This window comes from Procambarus clarkii, chromosome 51 (genome assembly GCF_040958095.1).
Source record: "Procambarus clarkii isolate CNS0578487 chromosome 51, FALCON_Pclarkii_2.0, whole genome shotgun sequence".
In the NCBI taxonomy this organism is placed as follows: domain Eukaryota; kingdom Metazoa; phylum Arthropoda; class Malacostraca; order Decapoda; family Cambaridae; genus Procambarus; species Procambarus clarkii.
The window spans coordinates 3,289,189-3,315,483 of record NC_091200.1 but is presented as its reverse complement, the minus strand read 5'-3'; the positions used below and the strand labels follow the sequence as shown (position 1 = coordinate 3,315,483).

Sequence of the window (26,295 nt, the reverse complement as noted above, 5' to 3'; positions counted from 1 at the left end):
GGTGGTGTCATGTCCAGGTGGTGTCAGGTCCAGGTGGTGTCATGTCCAGGTGGTGTCAGGTCCAGGTGGTGTCATGTCCAGGTGGTGTCATGTCCAGGTGGTGTCAGGTCCAGGTGGTGTCATGTCCAGGTGGTGTCATGTCCAGGTGGTGTCAGGTCCAGGTGGTGTCAGGTCCAGGTGGTGTCAGGTCCAGGTGGTGTCAGGTCCAGGTGGTGTCAGGTCCAGGTGGTGTCAGGTCCAGGTGGTGTCAGGTCCAGGTGGTGTCAGGTCCAGGTGGTGTCATGTCCAGGTGGTGTCAGGTCCAGGTGGTGTCAGGTCCAGGTGGTGTCATGTCCAGGTGGTGTCAGGTCCAGGTGGTATCAGGTCCAGGTGGTGTCAGGTCCAGGTGGTGTCAGGTCCAGGTGGTATCAGGTCCAGGTGGTGTCAGGTCCAGGTGGTGTCAGGTCCAGGTGGTGTCAAGTCCAGGTGGTGTCAGGTCCAGCTGGTGTCAGGTCCAGGTGGTGTCAGGTCCAGGTGGTGTCAAGTCCAGGTGGTGTCAGGTCCAGGTGGTGTCAGCTCCAGGTAATGTCAGCTCCAGGTAGTGTCAGCTCCAGGTAATGTCAGCTCGTCAGCCCCCTCGCCAGTACCAACGTGCTCCTCGTCATTCTGTCAGAGACATTACCGAAAAAATTTCACATTCTGAACAACGGGCAGAATAAAGTTTTGCCTCGTGGTTAATTTCGCGAGCGTTTGATGTTACGAGTGGAAAACATTGCCCCAGAGTATTTTTTATGGGAGTTAATTTGGCGAGCTGGATTAATCTTTATATTTTGAAAGTGGATTTACCCATTTCCGGATTTGCGGTCAGTATCGTGTTATTTTTTCATGGATGAAAATGTGTTTGTCTATTTTTGCATTACATTTTTAACCGTTTTTCTTGTGTTTTGTTCATTTTATTTTTAGTTTACCTGTGAATTTGTTTATATCATAATATAAACAAATTCACTGGTAAACTAAAAATGGCGACTGTTTGAGCTCTGTGAACTTTCCAAATACCTGTTTTCGGGTAAGGTATAGCATCATCAGTTTACCGGAGAGCTCTGTCTCCTCCGGTTTGCTGGCGCACTAGAGGAGACTAGTCTAGTCTCGTTGGTGGTAACGGTACCACCACCGTTACCACCAACAGGTACCACCACCAACAGGCATCATACAGCCTCCGACATCGTAATACGGTATTCAGGAGTGAGCTCACAGCATGGATGCTGTAGTGAGCTCACAGCATGGATGCTGTAGTGAGCTCACCAGCATGGATGCTAGAGTGAGGCTCATCACCATCAAGTGAAAGTTATCCACCTTAGAGTCATCTGTGCTCATCGCAGATTACGGGAGAGTAACAAGCGCCATTGAACTGGACCATCTGCAGGGGGAACGGTCATTAACACTGCCTTGTTAAATGCATTAATTTATGATCTGTTAAACTTAGGGATTTTCAATGCTATGGAAGAGTATCATATCAACTATTGTTTAAACGCTGGAATTGCTAAAATAATCTACTTTGCATATATATATATATATATATATATATATATATATATATATATATATATATATATATATATATATATATATGTATATATATATATATATATATATATATATATATATATATATATATATATATATATATATATATATATGATCCTTAGCATATTATCCTGCATATCTACTTGCAATATTGAATGAAATACTACCTAGAAGACTTGACAAAAGGAAATCGTACCATAAACTTAAAAGTGATTTTGCTGCCGAACTTAATTCTTTCGTCTATATCAAAAAGCTTTGGCCAAACTGTTACAATTCTAGAACAGAAGCCCTCCAGACTTTAAGCAAGGTCCACACCCTTCAGAATGGAGTATTAAAGCATCAGCTGAACTCAGAATGTATCAGATACACAATGTTGGCCAAGAAAGAGCGGTGACTCCCAGCACGGAGGGAGGGACCAGCTCGTCCCTAGATACAATCCTTCCATTCACTTACAAGATATAAAAGATCATCCTGCCCTTCGTCTTAAAGCCAAGCACAACGCCTTAAGCCGGATTGATTACACCCAGAGCGTCCCTCTTCCCAGCCAAATACTCTCATGAACCCATCTATCACCCATTATAGATCACTATCTATCCATCTATCACCCACTAGAGTGTAGCTATAGAGATGGCTTTGTGGTGATAATGAATGCTGATTAATGACTCCTGTCATGAGTCCGTGTAAACAAGTGAGTCTTACGTCACAGATACAGCCAATTCAACCCTACCAGCTCAGTTAACAGGATATGTCTTATTGTTCCGTTCTGGTAACCTACATCACAAATACAACCTACTATGATAAGTAGCGGCTCACGAATATCTACGTCTTCTAATGTATCGGACCCGATAGGTTAGGTGGGTTGCTTGGGTGCGTCCGTTTCTGGTTCGGTTAGAAGGTTGGATTTTTGACGGAGTGGCAAATTAAGCGAACCAGGCTGGCTAGTTGGTATATTGCTTGCTCTCACAGGTCAACAGATCTCCTAAAATGACTCATTTAACTTTGCTAAGAAAAAATGCTGAGCATTTATTCTGTGCATAAATGCAACGATGCACTGGAAGCTGCCCAGTCATGTTTGTGTCTCCTCCAACGCTGGGACACATGTTTGTGGTCTCTTCCAACGCTGGGACACATGTTTGTGGTCTCTTCCAACGCTGGGACACATGTTTGTGGTCTCCGCCAACGGTGGGACACATGTTTGTGGTCTCCTCCAACGCTGGGACACATGTTTGTGGTCTCCTCCGGCGCTGGGACACATGTTTGTGGTCTCCGCCAACGGTGGGACACATGTTTGTGGTCTCCTCCAACGCTGGGACACATGTTTGTGGTCTCCTCCAACGCTGGGACACATGCTTGTGGTCTCCTCCAACGCTGGGACACATATTTGCACGTTAATCTCAGCTTATACTGAATATCTGTTTCCAATATTTCATAAACTCATGTTCATGTTTTCTGCTTACGTAAAGCACACACCCCCAAGCGTCTTCCTTGTAAGGTTCCCGTCATGGTTCTCAGAACTTTCCTGAATTTCCATTACTTGGGTTTTCGGAACTTTCGTGAGTTTTCAGAACTTTTGTTCATTTGCAGAATTTCCCTTAGTTTCCATAACAAAGAGAAATCGCTCTACTCGCGCAACTACTTGGGGGTGGACGGTAGAGTGTCGGTCTCGCTTCATGCAGGTCAGCGTTCAATCCCCGACCATCCAAGTGGTTGGGTACCATTTCTTCCCTCTCGTCCCATCCCAAATCCTTATCCTGATTCCTTCCAAGTGCTATATAGTCGTAATGGCTTGGCGCTTTCTTCTTTCCGTTCCATAACATCTCTGATTTTACAGATAATTGTTTATGTTTCTATGGTCTATAATCTATAATCTATATCAATTTGAGAGTTCAACCAAGAGTAGTGGCATAGCTCCCTTCCCTTTCCTCATCAAACTTCAACCTAAAACCCAAATGGGAAAACTGTTAATCATGAGAGTACTTTCACTCTTACCCAGGACCCCAATGTGGGAGATTGGGTAAGAGTCCCTTTTCTCCCCTGGTACCCTGAGGAGTCCCGGGCACCCCCGGGTACCACTTCCTCTGTCTTATTATTCCTCAACATTGCCATGGTCGTACTAATAGCTTCTCGTGGGTCAATAATTGTGCAGAGAATCATGAATGTTCTTGTTATGAGCATAAGTGATTGTCGTAAGCTTTGGTCATGCTGTTTCATCCTCAGCTGAGAGAATCTTCCAAATAATAAAGAGCTGGTTTGCAGCTTAAGTGGTTTTTGCCTCATAAAATACTAAAGGGGACCCGGCGGTACTCGGGGGCTGTGTTTATCTCTTCTCCTCCTCCCGCCTCTTCTCACCCTTAACACGACCAGAGGAACCCCTTAACATAACCACAGGTACCCATTAACACGACCAGAGGAACCCCTTAACATAACCACAGGTACCCATTAACATAACCAAAGGAATCCCTTAACATAACCACAGGAACCCGTTAACATAACCCCAGGAACCCGTTAACATAACCACAGGTTCCCCCTTAATATAACCATAGGAACCCCTTAACATAACCATAGGAAACCCCTTAACATAACCACAGGAACCCCTTAACATAACCATAGGAACCCCTTAACATAACCACAGGAACCCCTTAACATAACCATAGAAACCCCCTTAACATAACCATAGAAACCCCCCTTAACATAACCATAGGAACCCCTTAACATAACCATAGAAACCCCCTTAACATAACCACAGGAACCCCTTAACATAACCATAGGAACCCCCTTAACATAACCATAGAAACCCCCTTAACATAACCACAGGAACCCCTTAACATAACCATAGAAACCCCCTTAACATAACCATAGGAACCCCCTTAACATAACCATAGAAACCCCCTTAACATAACCATAGAAACCCCCTTAACATAACCTAAAGAGAACCTTAAAAAATCGACACCAATCTCCAGGATAAACATTAGCACAGTTAGGCTGCTAATGACCTCTTGAATCAATAATTTCAGCAGTGAACGAGATATTCTTTACAATGTGACGTCCATATTACTATATAATATGGCAACCTTTCTTTCCAGCATGTTAGGGAGCTTTAGAAGTCATTAATCGAACAGGGAATTATAAATCCCTTTGTAATTAATTTATTTCCAGCTTGGGCGACATATTTGTCTTGTATATTGCCCCCTGAAGACGGGAGTAAACATGTTGATAAAGATGTAATATTATTAGTGTAAGATAATTGTCTAAGGCATTGGTGTACACTGTGGTGTGTACACTGTGGTGTGGTGGTGTACACTGTGGTGTGTGTGTACACTGTGGTGTGTGTGTACACTGTGGTGTGTACACTGTGGTGTGGTGGTGTACATTGTAGTGTGGTGGTGTACATTGTGGTGTGGTGGTGTACACTGAGATGTGTGTGTACACTGTGGTGTGGTGGTGTACATTGTAGTGTGGTGGTGTACATTGTAGTGTGGTGGTGTACATTGTGGTGTGGTGGTGTACACTGAGGTGTGTGTGTACACTGTGGTGTGGTGGTGTACATTGTAGTGTGGTGGTGTACATTGTGGTGTGGTGGTGTACACTGTGGTGTGTGTGTACACTGTGGTGTGGTGGTGTACACTGTGGTGTCGTGCTGTACACTGTGGTGTGGTGGTGTACACTGTAGTGTGGTGGTGTACACTGTGGTGTGGTGGTATACACTGTGGTGTGGTGGTGTAGCTGGCAAAGGGGCAGCTCCAGTTCTCGCCAGGGACGTCGACTGCTCTGGGGGCGGCTGCTCTCTACGCTGAGTTCTCCTTAACATGCTTCCAAGTGCCCCACTTTCCTGTAAATTTGAATGAATATACATACGATAAAAGAAAAGAAAAATGCAGATCTCGGTCATCTAACACATTTTGTGACCAGAGCGGCTGAAGCAACGACTTGAGGTGAGTACCGAGTTTTCCTTCACTCCTCCGTGGGTACATTGCCGGACCGCGAGTAGCGATTCCACCTATGGTGCAACTAGAGGGCTCCCGAGAGTGTGGAAGCCAAGACTCACAGCGGCGGTCGTGGAGTTCCTCATCTCAGGCACCGACCCCGATCCCTTCAAGTTCAAGTATGTTTATTGAGACAGGAAAGAAATACATCTCAAAGGGATAGAGTAGCGTAGGCTATTTCTACCCTCCCTCCCTCCTTTTCCCCCTTGTAACAGTACATATAACTCTATCACGTTTTGAGGCAGGATTTGTAGTGTCTCTGAAACCATGGTGGTGTTGTGTTATTATGGCTCTTCTCGCCAATTATTCTACTACTTTCTTATGATCTTTTCCCCTCACCTTGCGTGATATGCAGACTGTAGTTTGATGACTCTTCTGTTTTTCTTTTGTATAATGTCACTACATTTACTCTTTAAATGTAGTGACATTTACAGAGTAGTGACATTTACAGAGTGGTGACATTTACAGAGTGGTGACATTTACAGAGTAGTGACATTTACAGAGTAGTGACATTTACAGAGTGGTGACATTTACAGAGTAGTGACATTTACAGAGTAGTGACATTTACAGAGTAGTGACATTTACAGAGTAGTGGCATTTACAGAGTAGTGACATTTACAGAGTAGTGACATTTACAGAGTGGTGACATTTACAGAGTGGTGACATTTACAGAGTGGTGACATTTACAGAGTGGTGACATTTACAGAGTGGTGACATTTACAGAGTGGTGACATTTACAGAGTGGTGACATTTACAGAGTGGTGACATTTACAGAGTGGTGACATTTACAGAGTAGTGACATTTACAGAGTAGTGACATTTACAGAGTGGTGACATTTACAGAGTAGTGACATTTACAGAGTAGTGACATTTACAGAGTAGTGACATTTACAGAGTAGTGACATTTACAGAGTGGTGACATTTACAGAGTGGTGACATTTACAGAGTGGTGACATTTACAGAGTGGTGACATTTACAGAGTGGTGACATTTACAGAGTGGTGACATTTACAGAGTGGTGACATTTACAGAGTGGTGACATTTACAGAGTAGTGACATTTACAGAGTAGTGACATTTACAGAGTAGTGACATTTACAGAGTAGTGACATTTACAGAGTGGTGACATTTACAGAGTAGGTGACATTTACAGAGTAGTGACATTTACAGAGTGGTGACATTTACAGAGTGGTGACATTTACAGAGTAGTGACATTTACAGAGTGGTGACATTTACAGAGTAGTGACATTTACAGAGTGGTGACATTTACAGAGTAGTGACATTTATAGAGTGGTGACATTTACAGAGTAGTGACATTTACAGAGTGGTGACATTTACAGAGTGGTGACATTTACAGAGTGGTGACATTTACAGAGTAGTGACATTTACAGAGTGGTGACATTTACAGAGTGGTGACATTTACAGAGTGGTGACATTTACAGAGTGGTGACATTTACAGAGTAGTGACATTTACAGAGTGGTGACATTTACAGAGTAGTGACATTTACAGAGTGGTGACATTTACAGAGTGGTGACATTTACAGAGTAGTGACATTTACAGAGTAGTGACATTTACAGAGTGGTGACATTTACAGAGTAGTGACATTTACAGAGTAGTGACATTTACAGAGTGGTGACATTTACAGAGTAGTGACATTTACAAATTTAGTGACATCCAACGTTCTGACAGTTCCCCTGTGTCCAGTGACTTGTTATATACATAGTAAGCGGCCAGCACAAGGCTTTCGCTCCTCTTTTAGTATGCTTTGTGATATCTTATACTGCAGCCTTAGTCGTGCCCAGCTCCATTAGTGGCCTTTTACTTCGTCTTAGTGAACGAGTCTTTCACTGTCCTCAGTTTAATCACTTGTAACTTTACTGTTGTTTTCCTCCTGATGTGAAGCAATTTGGGTTAGGTCCTTGCTTAAGATGCAATATCGTTTTGAAAATGCTTTTTATGATTCCTTTCTCACTCTGATGTGCATATTCCTGGCTCTCTGGAATACCATTCTGATGCTCTTTTGTTCTTGAAGTTGTTTCTTACTTTTGTGCTTATGCGCCTTGCTTCCTCACAACATCATGGTTATACCATATATTTCCCTCTACACTCATAGTACAGTTAATAATGCACTCACAATAAAGCTGACAATGTACTTACAATACAGTTGATAATGCACTCACAATACAGTTACTAATGCATGCACTCACAGCACAGTTAATAATGCACTCACAGTACAGTTAATAATGCACTCACAGTACAGTTAATAATGCATGCACTCACAGTACAGTTAATAATGCATGCACGCACAGTACAGTTAATAATGCACTCCCAGTACAGTTAATAATGCACTCACAGTACAGTTAATAATGCACTCACAGTACAGTTAATAATGCATGCACTCACAGTACAGTTAATAATGCATGCACTCACAGTACAGTTAATAATGCACTCACAGTACAGTTAATAATGCACTCACAGTACAGTTAATAATGCACTCATAATACAATAGACTATATGCATACGACGAGTCACAATAACTTGGCTGAAGCATGTTGACCAGACCACACACTAGAAGGTGAAGGGACGACGACGTTTTTTCCAACTTCGTCTTGTGCTTGACAAGGTACGGGCTCCATGCTGGGGCCGGATTCTCCAGGATTGGTCTTACATATGTGGTGTACAAGGTTACGCGAACAAGGGGACACAGGTGGAGACTGAGTACTCAAAAGAGCCACAGGGACGTTAGAAAGAACTTTTTCAGTGTCAGAGAAGTTAACAGATGGAATGCATTAGGCAGTGATGTGGTGGAGGCTGACTCCATACATATTATGAAATGAAGATATGATAGAGCTCAGTAGGCTCAGAACCTGTACATCCGTTGATTGACAATTGAGAGGCGTGACCAAAGAGCCTGAGCTCAATCCCCGCAAGCACAACTAGGTGAGTACAACTAGGTGAGTACACACACACACATACAAACACACACTCAGGAAGCAGCCCTTAACAGCTGTTTAACTCCCAGGTACCTATTTACTGCTAGGTAACAGGGGGGGGGACATTAGGGTGAAAGAAACGGCCCATTTGTTTCCGCCATCGCCGGGGATTGAACCCCGGTCCCCAGGATTACGAGTCCCGAACTCTGTCCACTCAGCTACAGGCCGGCCACCTGTGTGTGTGTGTATGTGTGTGTGTGTATGTGTATGTGTGTGTGTGTGTGTGTGTGTGTGTGTGTGTGTGTGTGTGTGTGTGTGTGTGTGTGTGTGTGTGTGTGTGGGGGGTGTGTGTCTGTGTGTGTGTGTGTCTCCCTTTACCCGTCACTCTCCACCAATATTTCACCCCGCTCTCTCCCCTCAGCTTTGCGGACCAATCTGTTTTACCCTCCAGGCACAAGGGGGAACACGTCTCTCCCCTCCCTCAATTTCTCATCCATTTATCTCTGTACGTCTCAATACTGAGAAAATATTCGGTCTTTGAGTTTTTCTCATCGTCATATATATATATATATATATATATATATATATATATATATATATATATATATATATATATATATATATATATATATATATATATAATGTTGTTAAATATGACCGAAAAGGTAAGATTAATAATTCTAACACGAATTTTCTCAATATTTCTTTTCACTGTCGAAGGTAATTGAAAAATCAATTCTCCAAAATTCATTTTTATTTCTAGTCTGACGTGACACCTGAACGCGTTTCGTAATAACTTATTACATTTTCAAAGACTTTACAGTTTACACACACAACTGTAACTTGAAAACACTAAATAGAGTCAGCTAATCCGTCATACTTATACTCGCATTTGGGTGAGGTGATATAATGCAACAGTTTTGGGTGAGGTGAATAAACTTGTGACAAATACAAGACAGAACACGAAAAAATGGGTATTAATTGGATATGAGAACATAAGAATGGAAGTAACTGCAGAGGGCCTATTGGAGCATACTTCCTCTTGATGCTTCTATATTGCTTTGGAGTTTTGAAGTGGGTAGAATATAGTTGTGCATTAATTGGCTGTTGATTACTAGAGTTGACTTTTTGATGTGTAGTGACTCGCAGATGTCGAACCGCCTGCTATCGCTGTATCTATCGATGATTTCTGTGTTGTTTGTTAAGATTTCTCTGGTGATTGTCTGGTTGTGAGAGGAAATAATATGTTCCTTTATGGAGCCCTGTTGTTTATGCAATTTTTAATAGCCTGGAAAGAGACGTTGTTGTCTTGCCTATATACTGAGTTCTTTGGGGCTTACAGTCCCCAAGTGGACATTTGAAGGCATAGACGACGTTGGTGTCCTTCAAGGCGTTCTGCTCTGTGTCTGGAGAGTTTTTCACGAGTAGATTGGCCGTTTTTTTGGTTTTATAGTAAATCGTCAGTTATATTTTCTGATTTTTGTCTGTAGGGATAACGTTCCTATCAACAATATCTTTCAGGACCCTTTCCTCCGTTTTATGAGCTGTGGAAAAGAAGTTCCTGTAAAATAGTCTAATAGGGGGTACATGTGTTGTGTTAGTTGACTCTTCAGAGGTTGCATGGCGTTTCACCTTTCTTTTAAGGTGAAAGGGTAAGGCAGGTCCTAGTCAACAATGGTTTCTCTAACGTTTATGTTGAACACGTCATTAAAAAAAATGACATCTACCACCTCTGTCCGTCACTCTCTCTCTCTCTCTCTCTCTCTCTCTCTCTCTCTCTCTCTCTCTCTCTCTCTCTCTCTCTCTGTATTTTCATCTCTGGAATATTGTATCTCATTTCCTACAAATAATTACATTGAGTTCATTCGCGTTCATAAGTTCAACACTAACTACAACAACAACATAATGGTTTTAACAGGTAATGTCTCATTGAGTACTACAAAGTATATTGGCTTAGAAAGAAGCCGAAAAAGGTTCAACGTGGCTTCAAAACATTCTGAAATATTTCTTAATGTAATTAATACCAAAATTGTTCAAGACAGAATAGACAATAATCTTTCACATGAGTTATTACAATGGACTTCCCAATGACCTACTCGGTGACTCAGTTACTAATGACAGACTTAAATGTAAACACACTTGAAAACTCAAACGTTTCAACCAATTAATATCTATTACGAAAGAAATATTATATATTCAATATATTCAAAATGCAGCACGCATCCCGACCCTTGTCTGTAAAAGTTACCAAAAATACAGGGATAGCTTTCCCCCTACACCATATTTTAAGTAATATCGGCTCTGCTACCTATAAGCTCCCATAATGGCTTGCTAAACACGGCCAGTGGCCAGTGTTCAGATTTATATATAACCGATAATTTGTTTATACTCGCGATAAACTACACACAACAGCTGACAAAAATATTATTTTCACTATTAATTTTTTTATATGGATTAGGAATAAGAAATGTGACTCAGGAATAAGAATTATGGACAGACAATGGCATAGTAGTTGCAAATAGTGCTAAAAAAATGGCTCAGGAATAGGAACTATAACTCAGGAATGGAAAAAATGATTTGGAATAGGAAATATGACTTATGAATAGGAAATATTGCTTGGGAATGGGAAATATTGCGTAAGAACGAGAAATAGGTCTAAAGAATGGGAAGATTATCAGACATCGGAAATATTGTTTAGGAATAGAACATATGGCTTAAGAAGGGCTTAAGGAAATATGACATAGAAAAACAATGTGGCTTAAAAATGGGAAATGTGACTTAGGAATTGGAAAAAATGCTTGGAAATTTTTAATATGTCTTAAGAATATGAAATATGCCTTAGGAAAGGAAAAGATTATTGGAAATGGGGAAATATATATATATTCTTACGAACTCACGAAAAACATTTTCATTAAATTCAAAATTTTACAACAAAAAAGTTTTCTTGATTAAATTTAATTAAAATATGTTGATAACATACGTACATACATACATACATACATACATACATACATACATACATACATACATACATACATACATATATACATAAATATATACATGCATACATGCATGCATGCATGCATACATACATACATACATACATACATACATACATACATACATAAATACATACATACATACATACATACATACATACATACATACATACATACATACATAAATACATACATACATAACCGCTCCCATGCATCTGCTCATAAAAAAATCTAATCAACTGTATTTATGATATTATTTTTAGCTTATTTTAATTCAATTCCATCATCTCTTTACTCCAAAGATTACGTATATGTCTGGTGTTATCTCGTGGTAAGATGTTCCCCTTCAGCGTCTCCCTGGTGGAGTCCTGGGAGACACGTTCAAGATAATGTGTTCAATAAGCTGTAAGATATTTTTCTCCTCCTAAGACTCTCGTTGCATCAGTGTCTGGCAGACTTTATTTCTGAACATTACTTACATTTAGATGTCTTGTGGTTTGGTGTATTTTTAAGTTGGAGATGTGTTTATGATGGGCGTTTATGATGTGTGTGTGTGTGTGTGTGTGTGTGTGTGTGTGTGTGTGTGTGTGTGTGTGTGTGTGTGTGTGTGCGTGTGTGTGTGTGTGTGTGCCTGCCTGAGAAAGAAGGGGAAAGGGAGAGAGGGAGAAATAACGAAAAAGAAAGAAGGAAAGCGAGAGAAAGAAAGAAAGAGGAAAAGAGAGTGGGAGATAGAGACAGAGGAAATTTAGGCATATACACTGCTATTAATTATATATGTAAACATGTACACTGTTACCTATCTATATCTATAGGAGAGAATATATGTTTTCTTGTTTATCGGCTTGTCTGTACAAGATTGGAGGTCAGATGCTTCGGGCTAGCCTCTCCCAACCTTACAGGGTGGATGATCTTTGGTACAGAATGGACATAGGTTGGTTGTAGTTGAGCTTATTGGTCCTATTAAGACCGTGGTGACGCCCAATAGTGGCTGTCCCCCCCCCTCTCTCTCTCTCTCTCTTCACAAAAGAAATGAAATGTGGCTGGCAGAGTCCCTAGATTTCTTCACCCGAAAGTGATGAATGTCCTCAAAATGCATCCGGAGTCTGCCAGTGCAGACCTGCCTATCACATGCCTCTGTATGACTAACCATCCTGTGTGATGGGGATTTTATAGCATCACCTAGTTAGCTTTTTTGACACACTGTACTCCACTTCATATAGTCTAGGGTAGCTGCACTAATGCAGATGTACCTCATAACTTAATAAAAAAAAAAAAATGTGAATTTATAGGGCCTGATGATAAAACTATGGCATAACCCCCTTTAAAATTAAAAATGCACTCAAGAAAGGTAAGGCTACCTCTCCTGGAGCGGATGGCATCACATGCAACACCATGAGAGTACTTGCTGAGCTGCCAAATAGCCCTTTGTTAGAATTGTTTAATCAAAGTCTAAGGCAGGGAGTCTTACCTGACCGCTGGACACAGGGACTCATAATACCCATACCCAAGCCTAATTCACAAAATTTCAGATTCATTTCTCTGATGTCGTGCATGTGTAAAGTTCTTGAGAGGAATATCCTCGACAGACTAATGTTTCAAATCAAGCCCCACCTTGCCCCTAACCTGTATGGTTTCCTTCCTGGAAGAAGCACACAAACTTGTTTTGCTGAATATTTTATCAGAGAGGGAACAAGCTCTCAGGCGGCCTTTATTGATCTCCAAACTGCTTTTGATACAGCAAACAGAAAAATAATCTTAGAACAACTAGCCTCTTTTGGAGTTAAGGGAAGACTGTTGACATGGCTCAGGGGTTACCTGAGTAACAGAACCGCCTCAGGCCTTTTCAAGGGTGTCATAAGTAAACATTGTGCACACTTTGAGTTGGGTACACCCCAGGGTGGAGTGCTAAGTCCTACACTGTTCAATGTTCTGATGCACAAATTAACAATTGATATTCCCACACTACCAGACGAAGCCGTCATCTGTTATGCCGACGACATATGCATTGTTGCAAATACCCAAACTAGACTGCAAGCTCTACTTGATTCACTCGCTGTTAAAGGCATTGAATGTGGTCTTGTTATCTCTATAACTAAATCCAGAGTTCTCCATCCCCAAGAGAAAATTCATGTCCCCATAACTTTCAAGGTCAACAATCAGAATATTGAAACGTGTGGGCAGCACAAATACCTTGGAGTTGGTATCAACAGTGACATTGTAAACGATCTACACCGTAGGTTAAAAGAAAGACTAAAACCACTGAAAACACTTACTGGTAAGAATATTGGTATCAATATTAAATATGCTAGACTATTCTATATGATGTTTGTTAGATCTCAAGTTGATTATAATGCTTTGCACTTAATTAATTTCCCCTCCTCTGTGTTGGACAAACTTGAAATTGTACAGAATGAAGCCATGATGATAATTCTTGGTGCTCCAAGATGTACAAGAATCATCAAAATGAGGGAAGAACTGAAGCTTCCAACCATACTAGAGAGAATCATGCAAGTCAACACTAACTTTTGCCTTAATGTCATGAGAGACCCTACATCTCCTGCATTGCTCAGAGACAAATTATTTAGTGCTGTTAACACCCTATTGACTGGTGCAGGAGATGTAGGGTCAAGCAACTCCATAGTCTCCTGAGACTGATGGATGCCTACTGACTGGTGCCTACATACAAACTCACTCCTTTTATGATAAATGGCTGAGTAACAATGCCTACAATCTCATTAAACTCAACATTCCTTTTAAGTGCAATCTACCTGTCTCTGATATTTCTCTTTATCTGTACCCCACCATTCAAGTATCATACTTTCTTGGTGACAGGTGTCACCAAGAAAGATAATGAGAATCTTGCTCTTCTCAAAGCTGTCACTCTTGAAACAATTGTCTCCTCCATCGATAGTTTAAGATCTCACGAGCACTGTGTCTACACCGAGATGTAGCAGCATGTAGGTTTTATAGAAATAATATTTGCACAAAGACTGTCAGTGTCAGGTTAAACATCTAGCTGACCTTCACACAAGCAGAACTAGCAGCATTACAACTAGCTACCAGTACATTAAAAAACATTGGAGGAGGAATAATATTTTGTGATTCAAAGTTTGCTTTGAATCAACCGCTGGATGGAATGAACCTGGTCTAAGGACGGGTTGCTTTCTGTTCGAGATCTGAGGCTGTTCCAGGTACTGTCAGGTACCCTTTCTAGTTAGCTATTTTATGAAAATATGTACGCTGCTGTTAGCTTTATATTTAAGTACTTACACTGATATTGGCTATATGTAATATATGTGCAAAATAAAAATAAAAATGTAATCTTCAGAGGATGTTCATCCATTGACTTAGTCTAAGTCTGGACAGAGATATAGACAAGCTGGCAGAGAGAGAGAGAGAGAGAGAGAGAGAGAGAGAGAGAGAGAGAGAGAGAGAGAGAGAGAGAGAGAGAGAGAGAGAGAGGCACGGAGAGAGGTGGTAGATGTGATAGGTAGCGGTGTGGGTGGGCAGGTGTGTGGTGGGCAGGTGTGTGGTAGGCAGGTGTGTGGTAGGCAGCGGCGTGGTGGGCAGCGACGTGGTGGGCAGCGGCGTAGTGGGCAGCGGCGTGGTGGGCAGCGACGTGGTGGGCATCAGCATGATGGGCAGCAGCATGGTGGGCAGCGACGTGGTGGGCATCAGCATGGTGGGCAGCGACGTGGTGGGCAGCGGCATGGTGGGCATCAGCATGGTGGGCAGCGACGTGGTGGGCAGCGGCATGGTGGGCAGCGACGTGGTGGGCATCAGCATGATGGGCAGCAGCATGGTGGGCAGCGACGTGGTGGGCATCAGCATGGTGGGCAGCGACGTGGTGGGCATCAGCATGGTGGGCAGCGACGTGGTGGGCAGCGGCATGGTGGGCAGCGACGTGGTGGGCAGCGGCATGGTGGGCAGCGACGTGGTGGGCAGCGGCATGGTGGGCAGCGACGTGGTGGGCATCAGCATGATGGGCAGCAGCATGGTGGGCAGCGACGTGGTGGGCATCAGCATGGTGGGCAGCGACGTGGTGGGCATCAGCATGGTGGGCAGCGACGTGGTGGGCAGCGACGTGGTGGGCAGCGACGTGGTGGGCAGCGACGTGGTGGGCATCAGCATGATGGGCAGCAGCATGGTGGGCAGCGACGTGGTGGGCATCAGCATGATGGGCAGCAGCATGGTGGGCAGCGGCGTAGTGGGCAGCTATATGATGAGCAGTTATCTAGAACGCAGATTCGCGGAGTAAAATAATTTGCAGAAGTGGAAAAGCAGAATTTTCGTAATTACCAAGCCATTTTAATTAATATTTTTCTCAGAGAGGCAGACGGAAGCTCGCCTCCTTTGTTGTGCGTTGAGGCAGTCTGCCTGTCAACAGGTCTTAACCCTCTCACTCTGCTTGTTCCTCTCAGCACTCCTCTATACCCTCAGCCTCTCACAGTCTACATAAACCAGCATCACAGAGGTCGCTTCATATACATAAAACTTCAATCTAAAACGAATTCAGATTTATGGCAAAATTTCAAATACCTTCGTGTTTGAGGGTGGGAATATTTTATTGCTTGTAATGGGGAGAGTCCTTTACGTTGATTAATGAACTGTGAAAGATGGTTATGAGAATATATATATATATATATATAACGGAGATATGTGTTCTCGTTTTGGAGTCCTTCTGAGTGGACAGTCCTGTGAGGAACCGTCTGCGACGAGGTGAGACATGATGTGTACTCGTGTGTCGAGGCCTGACAGAGACGAGACTTGACGTACAGTTAAAGTGTATTTTTACGTTATAAATCATCTCGTAGGTCTCTCATTTCCCTAGATGTTAGGTCCCTTGTGACACCAGATGGTAGGTCCCTCATGCCAGCAGATGGTAGGTCCCTCATGCCAGCAGATGGTAGGTCCCTCATGCCAGCAGATGGTAGGTCCCTCATGCCAGCAGATGGTAGGTCCCTCATGCCAGCAGATGGTAGGTCCCTCATATCACCAATGTTAGGTCCCTCATACGACCAGATGTTAGGTCTCTCATGAAGGGGTAACGTGACAGGAATGAGAGACAAATGGTAAAAATTGGAGTGAAACAGATTCGCTTTTAGTGGGAGAAAAAGGGATATAAGAGAAATTCACTGGATAGAGCACGGGGGTACAACAGCAACGGAGTACAGAAAGGTGTATAAAAAAGGGGTCATAGCAAGGGGTAAGAGTGAGGAGCAGACCAGGGATTAGAGTTTGGGTAGAGCAAGGGTACAAGTAAATAAGTAATTATCACAATAAGGCAAAAAGAGCATAGGGCAGAGTAATGGGCAGAGTAAGGGGCAGAGTAGGGTGTAGAGCAGGGTGTAGAACAGAGGGGGCAGAGCAGGGTGTAGAGCCAGGGGGGGGGGTACAGAAGGTATTGTGCATGCAAGGTTAATCTAATTGTAAACATTTATCATGAACAAATCCACAAGGGCCGTGAAGAGGATTCGAACCTGCGTCCGGGAGCATCCGAGACACTGCCTTAATCGCTAACCGGTCCATATAACATAGCACAAACATTCTATATCCGTATCTCAGAATTCAGTTAAGCCATCCCCGAATAATCAGTTATTTATCACTCATAATTACTCATAAAACCTCGCCTTACGGGGTCGATTAAGCTGGGTTTTATCACTTGTTTGTGTTTAAGGCTTTGGTTTTAAGGAGCATCTTGTGGTGGTCGGTAGACCGACGGCCTCGCTCACACCACCGACGGCCTCGTTCACGCCACCGACGGCCTCGTTCACGCCACCGACGGTCTCGTTCACGCCACCGACGGTCTCGTTCACGCCACCAACGGCCTCGTTCACGCCACCGACGGCCTCGCTCACGCCACCGACGGCCTCGCTCACACCACCGACGGCCTCGTTCACGCCCCCGACGGCCTCGCTCACGCCACCGACGGCCTCGTTCACGCCACCGACGGTCTCGTTCACGCCACCGACGGTCTCGTTCACGCCACCGACGGTCTCGTTCACGCCACCGACGGTCTCGTTCACGCCACCGACGGTCTCGTTCACGCCACCAACGGCCTCGCTCACGCCACCGACGGCCTCGCTCACGCCACCGACGGCCTCGCTCACACCACCGACGGCCTCGTTTACGCCACCGACGGCCTCGCTCACGCCACCGACGGCCTCGTTCACGCCACCGACGGTCTCGTTCACGCCACCGACGGCCTCGCTCACGCCACCGACGGTCTCGTTCACGCCACCGACGGTCTCGTTCACGCCGCCGACGGCCTCGCTCACGCCACCGATGGTCTCGTTCACGCTACCGACGGTCTCGTTCACGCCACCAACGGCCTCGTTCACGCCACCAACGACCTCGTTCACGCCACCAACGGTCTCGTTCACGCCACCAACGGCCTCGTTCACGCCACCGACTGTCTCGTTCACGCCACCAACGGTCTCGTTCACGCCACCAACGGCCTCGTTCACGCCACCGACGGTCTCGCTCACGCCACCGACGGCCTCGCTCACGCCACCAACGGCCTCGTTCACGCCACCGACGGTCTCGCTCACGCCACCGACGGTCTCGTTCACGCCACCGACGGCCTCGTTCACGCCACCAACGGTCTCGTTCACGCCACCAACGGCCTCGCTCACGCCACCAACGGCCTCGTTCACGCCACCGACGGTCTCGCTCACGCCACCAACGGCCTCGTTCACGCCACCGACGGTCTCGCTCACGCTCGTGTCATTGAAAAATAATATTTGAAGGCCATATTTCCCCTTTTATTTCTAATTAACATATTTTGCAGCAGCAACAACAAGAAGCAATAATAATGTGAGAGAGTGAGAGAGTAGTCATGTCCTGCCCACTCCGTCACCCCTCAGGTGCAGCCCACTCCGTCACCCCTCAGGTGCAGCCCACTCCGTCACCCCTCAGGTGCAGCCCACTCCGTCACCCCTCAGGTGCAGCCCACTCCGTCACCCCTCAGGTGCAGCCCACTCCGTCACCCCTCAGGTGCAGCCCACTCCGTCACCCCTCAGGTGCAGCCCACTCCGTCATCCCTCAGGTGCAGCCCACTCCGTCACCCCTCAGGTGCAGCCCACCCCGTCACCCCTCAGGTGCAGCCCACTCCGTCACCCCTCAGGTGCAGCCCACTCCGTCACCCCTCAGGTGCAGCCCACTCCGTCACCCCTCAGGTGCAGCCCACTCAGTCTCCCGTCTCACCTCAGGTGCAGCCCACTCAGCCCACCCAGTGTGTATGGTACAGTTCGATTAGACTTTCCTCATGGTTTAAGCTCTTCAAGTTAGGAATGAGTCTTGTTGCATATCTCTGTGCCTCTTCTAGTTTCTCCTGTGTATGTTTGATGTGATGTGATTCTTGAGTGTGTTGAACATGTGCTGATGAGTGTGTTGATGAAAAAATGTTGATGAGGAAGAGTTGATGAATGAATGTTCTAGTGTGGGAATGAGTTGCTACGTATTATGCGGGTGAAGAAGTTTAGTAATGAGGAGCAATGCTGAAATCTAAATTCAGGATTCACACAATTCCCTCCATGCACTCTGGCTCTGTCATCCAGGACTTGTTCTACCTCTGACGCTCCTCTTTCAATACACAGTGAGTAGTCACACTGACGTGATTACTTTATGATACTTTATGGTCGTGGTCTAGTCGCTAGAAGCGTGTGCGTGGAAACATCCACCGCAAAGGTTCGAGCCCTCATCACGGCTCCCACGGATTTTCTCAATAATGCTGATAATATACACATAATCTTGAAGCAAAGTGTTATTAACCTGTCCAGTTCCACTGGGTCACAAGACTACTAAGCACCAAATGGTTAAGTCTTCCCTATCAAAATGGACCAAAAGTTCCTGCAAGATCCTCCTAGTCAGCGGTAAGGTTAGGTCGGAGCCGGGTGCCTGGTTCGCAATGAGAAATTGGTCGACAAACCACTATTTCCGCTGATAAGCTCATCGACTCATCTGCCGACCAATATTTCTAGCTGCATGTAGGGAGGATTTACGTATCAAAGGTTGCGCTGACAGCTTATCAGGCTCAATAAACATACGCTCATTCTCAGAAACGAATATAAATGGATTGTAAAGTTCCGGCTTATCTTAATAGCTTTGGCTCACCAAAAGGCCAGAAACTTCCCCCGACACATATTACTGGAGGTTATAAAAGTCTAGGGAAATGAATGGAGTTCTAGTTGGAGGCAGAGTCCACCGGGGACTGGCGAAGCCCCAGAGACGAAGTCTTGCGATGTTGGAGAGAGGCTTTACTGTCTGCCAATGGACAAAAGTTGAGAATAAGATGTTCTAAGAAACATTCTGTAGGCTCTTGCTTGGAAAAGCGAACAACAGGTTCTAGCGAACGGAAAGGATCGCCAGGTTTATTGTGTTTTAGTGAAGGTTTGAAGAGCAACACGGACGAGTTGCACTCGATGGACGAAGCTGGAAGGTAGACAAAGCCTTGATTTCACTTCATTCACTGAGGGAGCTTCAGGCTCCTTCAGCAAATTTTTCCGTCAATTTACCGTTAGAAATATAAATCTCATATATAACAAAACGTATCTATGTTACTTGTATCTCACACTATTATAACAAATACTGCTTTGAGAAATATTAATTAAATAATTAATATATAATTTTAGAATACAATATATATGTAAATATTGTGCCGCTTTATACAGTAAGGATTATAAACTTACATTATAAAGCTTTATAAAGCTGCACTAAACTCAATTTCCCTGGCTTTCGCCTCGCCAGCTGGGCAAGTGTGGGCGTAAATGTAATTCCTGCTACAGGACGTGTATACTACATCATTCCCGCTCTGAAATGAATCGAGAGGGAAATTTTTGTTGTCTGATATACACTACAGTCTATTGCAATTGTGCTTTTCCATACCAAGTAGAGAGCGAGGTCGTTGTCCTGAGATACTGAGGCTGTTAGGGGTCGACCTCTCAACTTTGCTGCTCCTCTCATGAATCAGCTATTTCTGTGAGGGAGCTTTCATGCTTGCTGCTGGGGGGTTGGGGGGAAGGGGGTTGGGGGGAAGGAGGTTGGGGGGAAGGAGGTTGGGGTTGGAGGTGAGGTGGGGTCCCAGTGCTGTTGGAGAAGGGGGGGGGAGGGCTCATTACACCATGTCATCTGGGAAGGAAGGTCGGGGGTGGTGGGTGGTGGGGGAGGGGAGGGAAACGCTAGTTATTACAATAATACAAATAATATTTTATTTAGGAAAAGTAAAACATACACAGATGCAGAGTTACAAAGATACTGTTGGATTTATAGATAGAGCTGGTACATACAATACCTAAAGCCATTAATAAGCATAGCGTTTCGGGCAACTTGTGCAACCCGTCCTCTTAAAAAGAACGTCACTTTTGGCTCGTATGCGCACTATGGCCAAATTTGGACGTAATTTGAAATGAAATCGACTCACAAAAGTGACGTTCTGTTCCGTTTTCTATTTGAGTCGTCCAGCGTACGCGCAGAGGTTATAAGAGGACTCTTTAAATTAACGTTTTTCATAACGTTTTGAAACTTTATGAGAATTTCCTGCCCACCTAACCTATCAGAGGACCCTTAACTTACTGTTGTTGAAAAAAAAAATCCCAAATTTATTTTCATTTTTTTTTTAATTTCAAATTACGTCCAAATTCGGCCATACGGGCAAACGGCCAAAAACGACGTTCTTTTTAAGAGGACAGGTTGACTTGTGATCATCATCACTGCGTTCAAGTTTGGAGATTATTATTTGTAAATAACAGTCTTAATTACTAAATTATGCTATTACTATAATAAATTCCGGACTCCACCTCGTTTAAGAATTGATTAGCCTCAGATCACGTGCTTGAATCGATTGAATCGACAAACACACAGCCGTGTGTGCATATATATATATATATATATAAATATATATATATATATATATATATATATATATATATATATATATATATATATATATATATATATATATAAGATATACAACAACAACATGAACAACATCTTACATATACATACATATATATATATATATATATATATATATATATATATATATATATATATATATATATATATATATATATATATATATATATATATATATGTCGTACCTAGTAGCCAGAACGCACTTCTCGGCCTACTATGCAAGGCCCGATTTGCCTAATAAGCCAAGTTTTCCTGAATTATTATATTTTCTCAATTTGTTTTCTTATGAAATGATAAAGCTACCCATTTCATTATGTATGAGGTCAATATTTTTTTATTGGAGTTAAAATTAACGTAGATATATGACCAAACCTAACCGACCCTACCTAACCTAACCTAACCTATCTTTATAGGTTAGGTTAGGTTAGGTAGCCGAAAAAGTTAGGTTAGGTTTGGTTAGGTAGATTAGGTAGTCGAAAAACAATTAATTCATGAAAACTTGGCTTATTAGGCAAATCGGGCCTTGCATAGTAGGCAGAGAAGTGCGTTCTGGCTATTAGGTACGACATATATATATATATATATATATATATATATATATATATATATATATATATATATATATATATATATATATATATATATATATATATATATATATATTCCGGAGGCCACAGAAGGTCACAAAGATAATAAGGATGTTATTTCTGGCTTCTCAGTACATTATGCATCAATTATGCGGGTTGATTTAGATCTTATTCGTAACTCTCAGTGTTTCTTACACTAGAGTTGGTCAGCCTCTCTTAATACTTTGACTGTTGCAGCCGAGGGCGGCTAGTTTATTGTGCACCCCATACTCATCCTGTGAGCGGTAGCGCAAAAAGGATTACAGAGGGCACAGAAGGTCTTTATCAGACCTGAACGGAGATTATTACATTAACAATTACAGCTATCATGTACTTATCATGTAATTATATTCTGAGCTAGTAAGAGGGATTGCACCACTTCAGTAGCTTTGTATTTACAGTTAATCATTATACATTAATGGAAAGTCTTTTCGCTAATACATAATTGTTTTAGGTATGGAGGACTTCCCATGACAGAGTCATGGGAAGCCTAATGTTTGTTATTGTTAGTCTTCACAATACACTACTTGCTTCCTAATCTCATATGTCATTTATCTTCTGGGAGCGAAATATGGATACAATGCAAGGATTTCAGACATTTTATCTTTAGTAATAAGGTGATTTGTCATTTCATACAACGTGAGTTTAGATTTATCTCTAAATGGCTCAATTTTACTACATCCCAAGATATAATGTTTAAGTGTGTGTGTCCCTGTCTTTGTCCACACACTGTACACTTCACCTAGATCCCTATACAAGCCGAACTAGCTGCCAAAAATAGCCAGAATAAGCCAGAGATAGCCAGAAACTTCCAGAATAAGACTTATAACCAAGACTTATTCGAGCTGTGACAGCGCCTCTTAGTCTGCTTATTTTGTTACTTGCCCCATACACATGTTTTGTTTGAAACATTTCATTGTGATGAACATTGTACCTAGCTGCTGGTACCAGTTCCCACTGTTCTATGTTCTTCAAATTTCTCATCTTAATCCGAGAGGAAAAACGGAAGTCTTTAAAAAGTTTTTTTTAAGACTTTAAGACTTTTTTTTAAGTTTATTATTTCAGGTTCTTTCTTATTTCGGAATATTTCTTTGTTTTGATTCTTGGGTTTTCTTCATATGGTGACTCTCAGTGGCGACTATCTCCGCTCTCGTTTTCTTACGGAGGTACAAATTAAAAATAAAGTTTATTAGGTCTTACTTCACCGCCGAAGTTGATTCTATTTTTTTTGGTGGTGGAGGTTGGGGGGGGGGGGGAGTAGGGAGGGATGGACTCTGATTTTAGAGGTACATTTCCTTTGCTTCAGGTTTAGGAAAAAGATTCCTAGATATACTTGGAGTTCTTTCAACTGTGGCATTTTCACGACGCACTCCGGTATAGTCTTATGGGCCTTGCCGGTATGTGATGGTGTGTCCTCTGATGGTGAGCCCTCTGATGGTGTGTCGTCTGATGGTGTGTCCTCTGATGGTGTGTCCTCTGATGGTGTGTCCTCTGATGGTGTGACCTCTGATGGTGAGCCCTCTGATGGTGTGTCGTCTGATGGTGTGTCCTCTGATGGTGTGTCCTCTGATGGTGTGTCCTCTGATGGTGAGCCCTCTGATGGTGTGTCCTCTGATGGTGTGTCCTCTGATGGTGTGTCGTCTGATGGTGTGTCCTCTGATGGTGTGTCGTCTGATGGTGTGTCCTCTGATGGTGAGCCCTCTGATGGTGTGTCCTCTGATGGTGTGTCGTCTGATGGTGCGTCCTCTGATGGTGAGCCCTCTGATGGTGTGCCCTCTGATGGTGTGTCCTCTGATGGTGTGTCCTCTGATGGTGAGCCCTCTGATGGTGTGTCGTCTGATGGTGTGTCCTCTGATGGTGAGCCCTCTGATGGTGTGTCCTCTGATGGTGTGTCGTCTGATGGTGTGCCCTCTGATGGTGTGTCCTCTGATGGTGAGCCCTCTGATGGTGTGTCCTCTGATGGTGAGCCCTCTGATGGTGTGTCCTCTGACGGTGTGTCCTCTGATGGTGTGCCCTCTGATGGTGTGTCGTCTGATGGTGTGTAGTCTGATGGTGTGTCGTCTGATGGTGTGTCGTTTGATGGTGTGTCGTCTGATGGTGTGTCCTCTGATGGGGTGCCCTCTGATGGTGTGTCCTCTGATGGTGTGTCCTCTGATGGTGAGCCCTCTGATAGTATGACCTCGGTAGTGTGACTCTAAGCTCATACCGGGTCCTCTTAGTGAGACCATTTATCTGGGTCGAAGGTTTTTTATGCATTCTGAAGTGACGGGCAGTTACGGAGCGCCCTGGTTCATAGTTGGCATTCATGAACTATTCTTAAAATTTTCACTCTCATTCTATATCTGTATCTCTATGCATCTATATATATGTTTCTTTATTTATCTCCCTCTATTTATCTCTATATTTATCTCTATCTCTGTTTCTATCTATCTCTTCTATCTCTATTTCTCTTATTTTTTATTAAACTAATACTAGGGTTCATTAGGTGTGAGTGAAGCGCCTAGTGAAACTACAAGCAAGAGCTTGTAGTACATCTAGAGCGCCAACACAGCTGATCTTGGCCTCATCCAGTGACTGATGCCACTTGGAGAGATATATCACGAGATCAGCAGCAGGATCGCCCTTTTCTTAAAGCATACTGTCGATCATATAGTAGCCGATGATTGCCAACAAATTAGATCATTTGCTGAGAGATTAACGTTTATAGAATTCCACCAGTAATGGAGAACAATGACGCGTCTGTGGTTACTAGGCACTGAGCGGCTCCTCTTCTTGTGTAATGGGTCAACATCTGGCTTCTTCCAAAAGGGGGGGGGGGGTCGTATTCTTTGAGCTAGGCCGGTCGAGCGGACAGCACGCTGGACTTGTGATCCTGTGGTCCTGGGTTCGATCCCAGGAGCCGGCGAGAAACAATGGGCAGAGTTTCTTTCACCCTATGCCCCTGTTACCTAGCAGTAAAATAGGTACCTGGGTGTTAGTCAGCTGTCACGGGCTGCTTCCTGGGGGTGGAGGCCTGGTCGAGGACCGGGCCGCGGGGACACTAAAAAGCCCCGAAATCATCTCAAGATAACCTCAAGATAGGCAGAGTTGGTAGAGGCATGTTAAAGGGGGAGCCAATAGGTCAGCGCAGCTGCGAAGTAGTCTTGTACTGACCTTATATCTCCCCTACGTCTTAAAACGCCTGACCTACGTCAAGCGTTTTAAGGAGGTAGAGAACTTCAGCCTGTTGTATAACCACTTCAGTCATCCTAGATACAGTGCTTGGGGCAAGATGTCGAGGCTGCCGTTCAGGATCAGGGACTTCCATCATGGCAGCAATGTGGTTTGCCAGTAGATCAGCCTTCTCCTGATTGCTGGTTGCAACAATTCCATCCTCCCGGTTTAGAGGCGGGATTGTGTCCTCAGAAGACTATTCCTGCCGATTATCAGAGTCCATCAGACCTTGAACTCTTCCAGATGCAAGTTTTCTTCGAGTTTCCGATTCCCATCTGGATATAGCCTATCTTTTGTATTTATTTCGTTATACGATAAGATCGTCTATGAATGTTACTGTTATGAGCCGAGTGATGCTTTTTAAATCTCCACCAGGCCATGTTTTTTGGCCTCAGCTGCCATCCGGCAGCGATATCCAAATAAAAGGCTGATCAGTTTGGTCACACACTGCCGGTGAGGAATGTGTCGGTCCTCGAGCTCCAGTATACGACTGGTGAGAGCGTTTGCTGGAGAGAGAGAGAGAGAGAGAGAGAGAGAGAGAGAGAGACAGACAGACAGGGAGAAGGAGAGAGGGAAAGGGAGAGGAGCATGTACCAAGGAAAGGGATATGTTTACATGGGGAAGCTACTAATTTAAGACCTGCAATATAAGTTGGAGGGTATTAAGCCGGAGTTGTTGTCAAAAGGGACGGTGGTGCGCGTGTGTGTGTGAGCAGATAACAGAAATTATTTGTGAGCGCAAGACAAAGGTTGTTGAGCAGAACCAACACAAACAGCTTCGGGCGCCTTCGATAATACCCCCAAGTTGAAGCTGATGAGTTTTGTTGAACATAAACTGATGCCTGCCGTATGTTGCGCATTGGAGAGGGCTGTAAATGGATATGTATACTGACGTTGATTCTCCAATTCCTGACGTGCTGAGAACACATACGTAAGACCTGTCATTGCATTAGCTGGGGTGTGAGGGGGGAAGATAATTGTTTAGCAGCTGCTATTACGCTGCACCTGGGGGTAAAAATAAATAGTTCACACCCTTTACCATATGCCATTTCCCTATTCCGGCACAT

At 43.7% G+C, this 26,295-nt stretch overlaps 2 protein-coding genes across 2 annotated transcripts; one reads left to right on the top strand and one right to left on the bottom strand.

Annotated features, from left to right (window-relative positions):
* Positions 1-15,109: 15,109 nt before the first annotated feature.
* On the top strand, positions 15,110-15,733 carry LOC138351944 (uncharacterized PPE family protein PPE62-like). Its single transcript, XM_069304113.1, has one exon. It carries the CDS (start codon positions 15,110-15,112, stop codon positions 15,731-15,733), a length of 624 nt encoding a protein of 207 aa, XP_069160214.1.
* Positions 15,734-17,147: 1,414 nt separating this feature from the next.
* On the bottom strand, positions 17,148-25,323 carry LOC138351943 (SUMO-interacting motif-containing protein 1-like). Its single transcript, XM_069304112.1, has 4 exons — positions 25,207-25,323; positions 23,350-24,210; positions 19,625-19,740; positions 17,148-18,195 (listed from the first exon to the last, which is right to left on the bottom strand). Exons 1-4 carry the CDS (start codon positions 25,321-25,323, stop codon positions 17,148-17,150), a joined length of 2,142 nt encoding a protein of 713 aa, XP_069160213.1.
* Between the last annotated feature and the right edge of the window lie 972 nt (positions 25,324-26,295).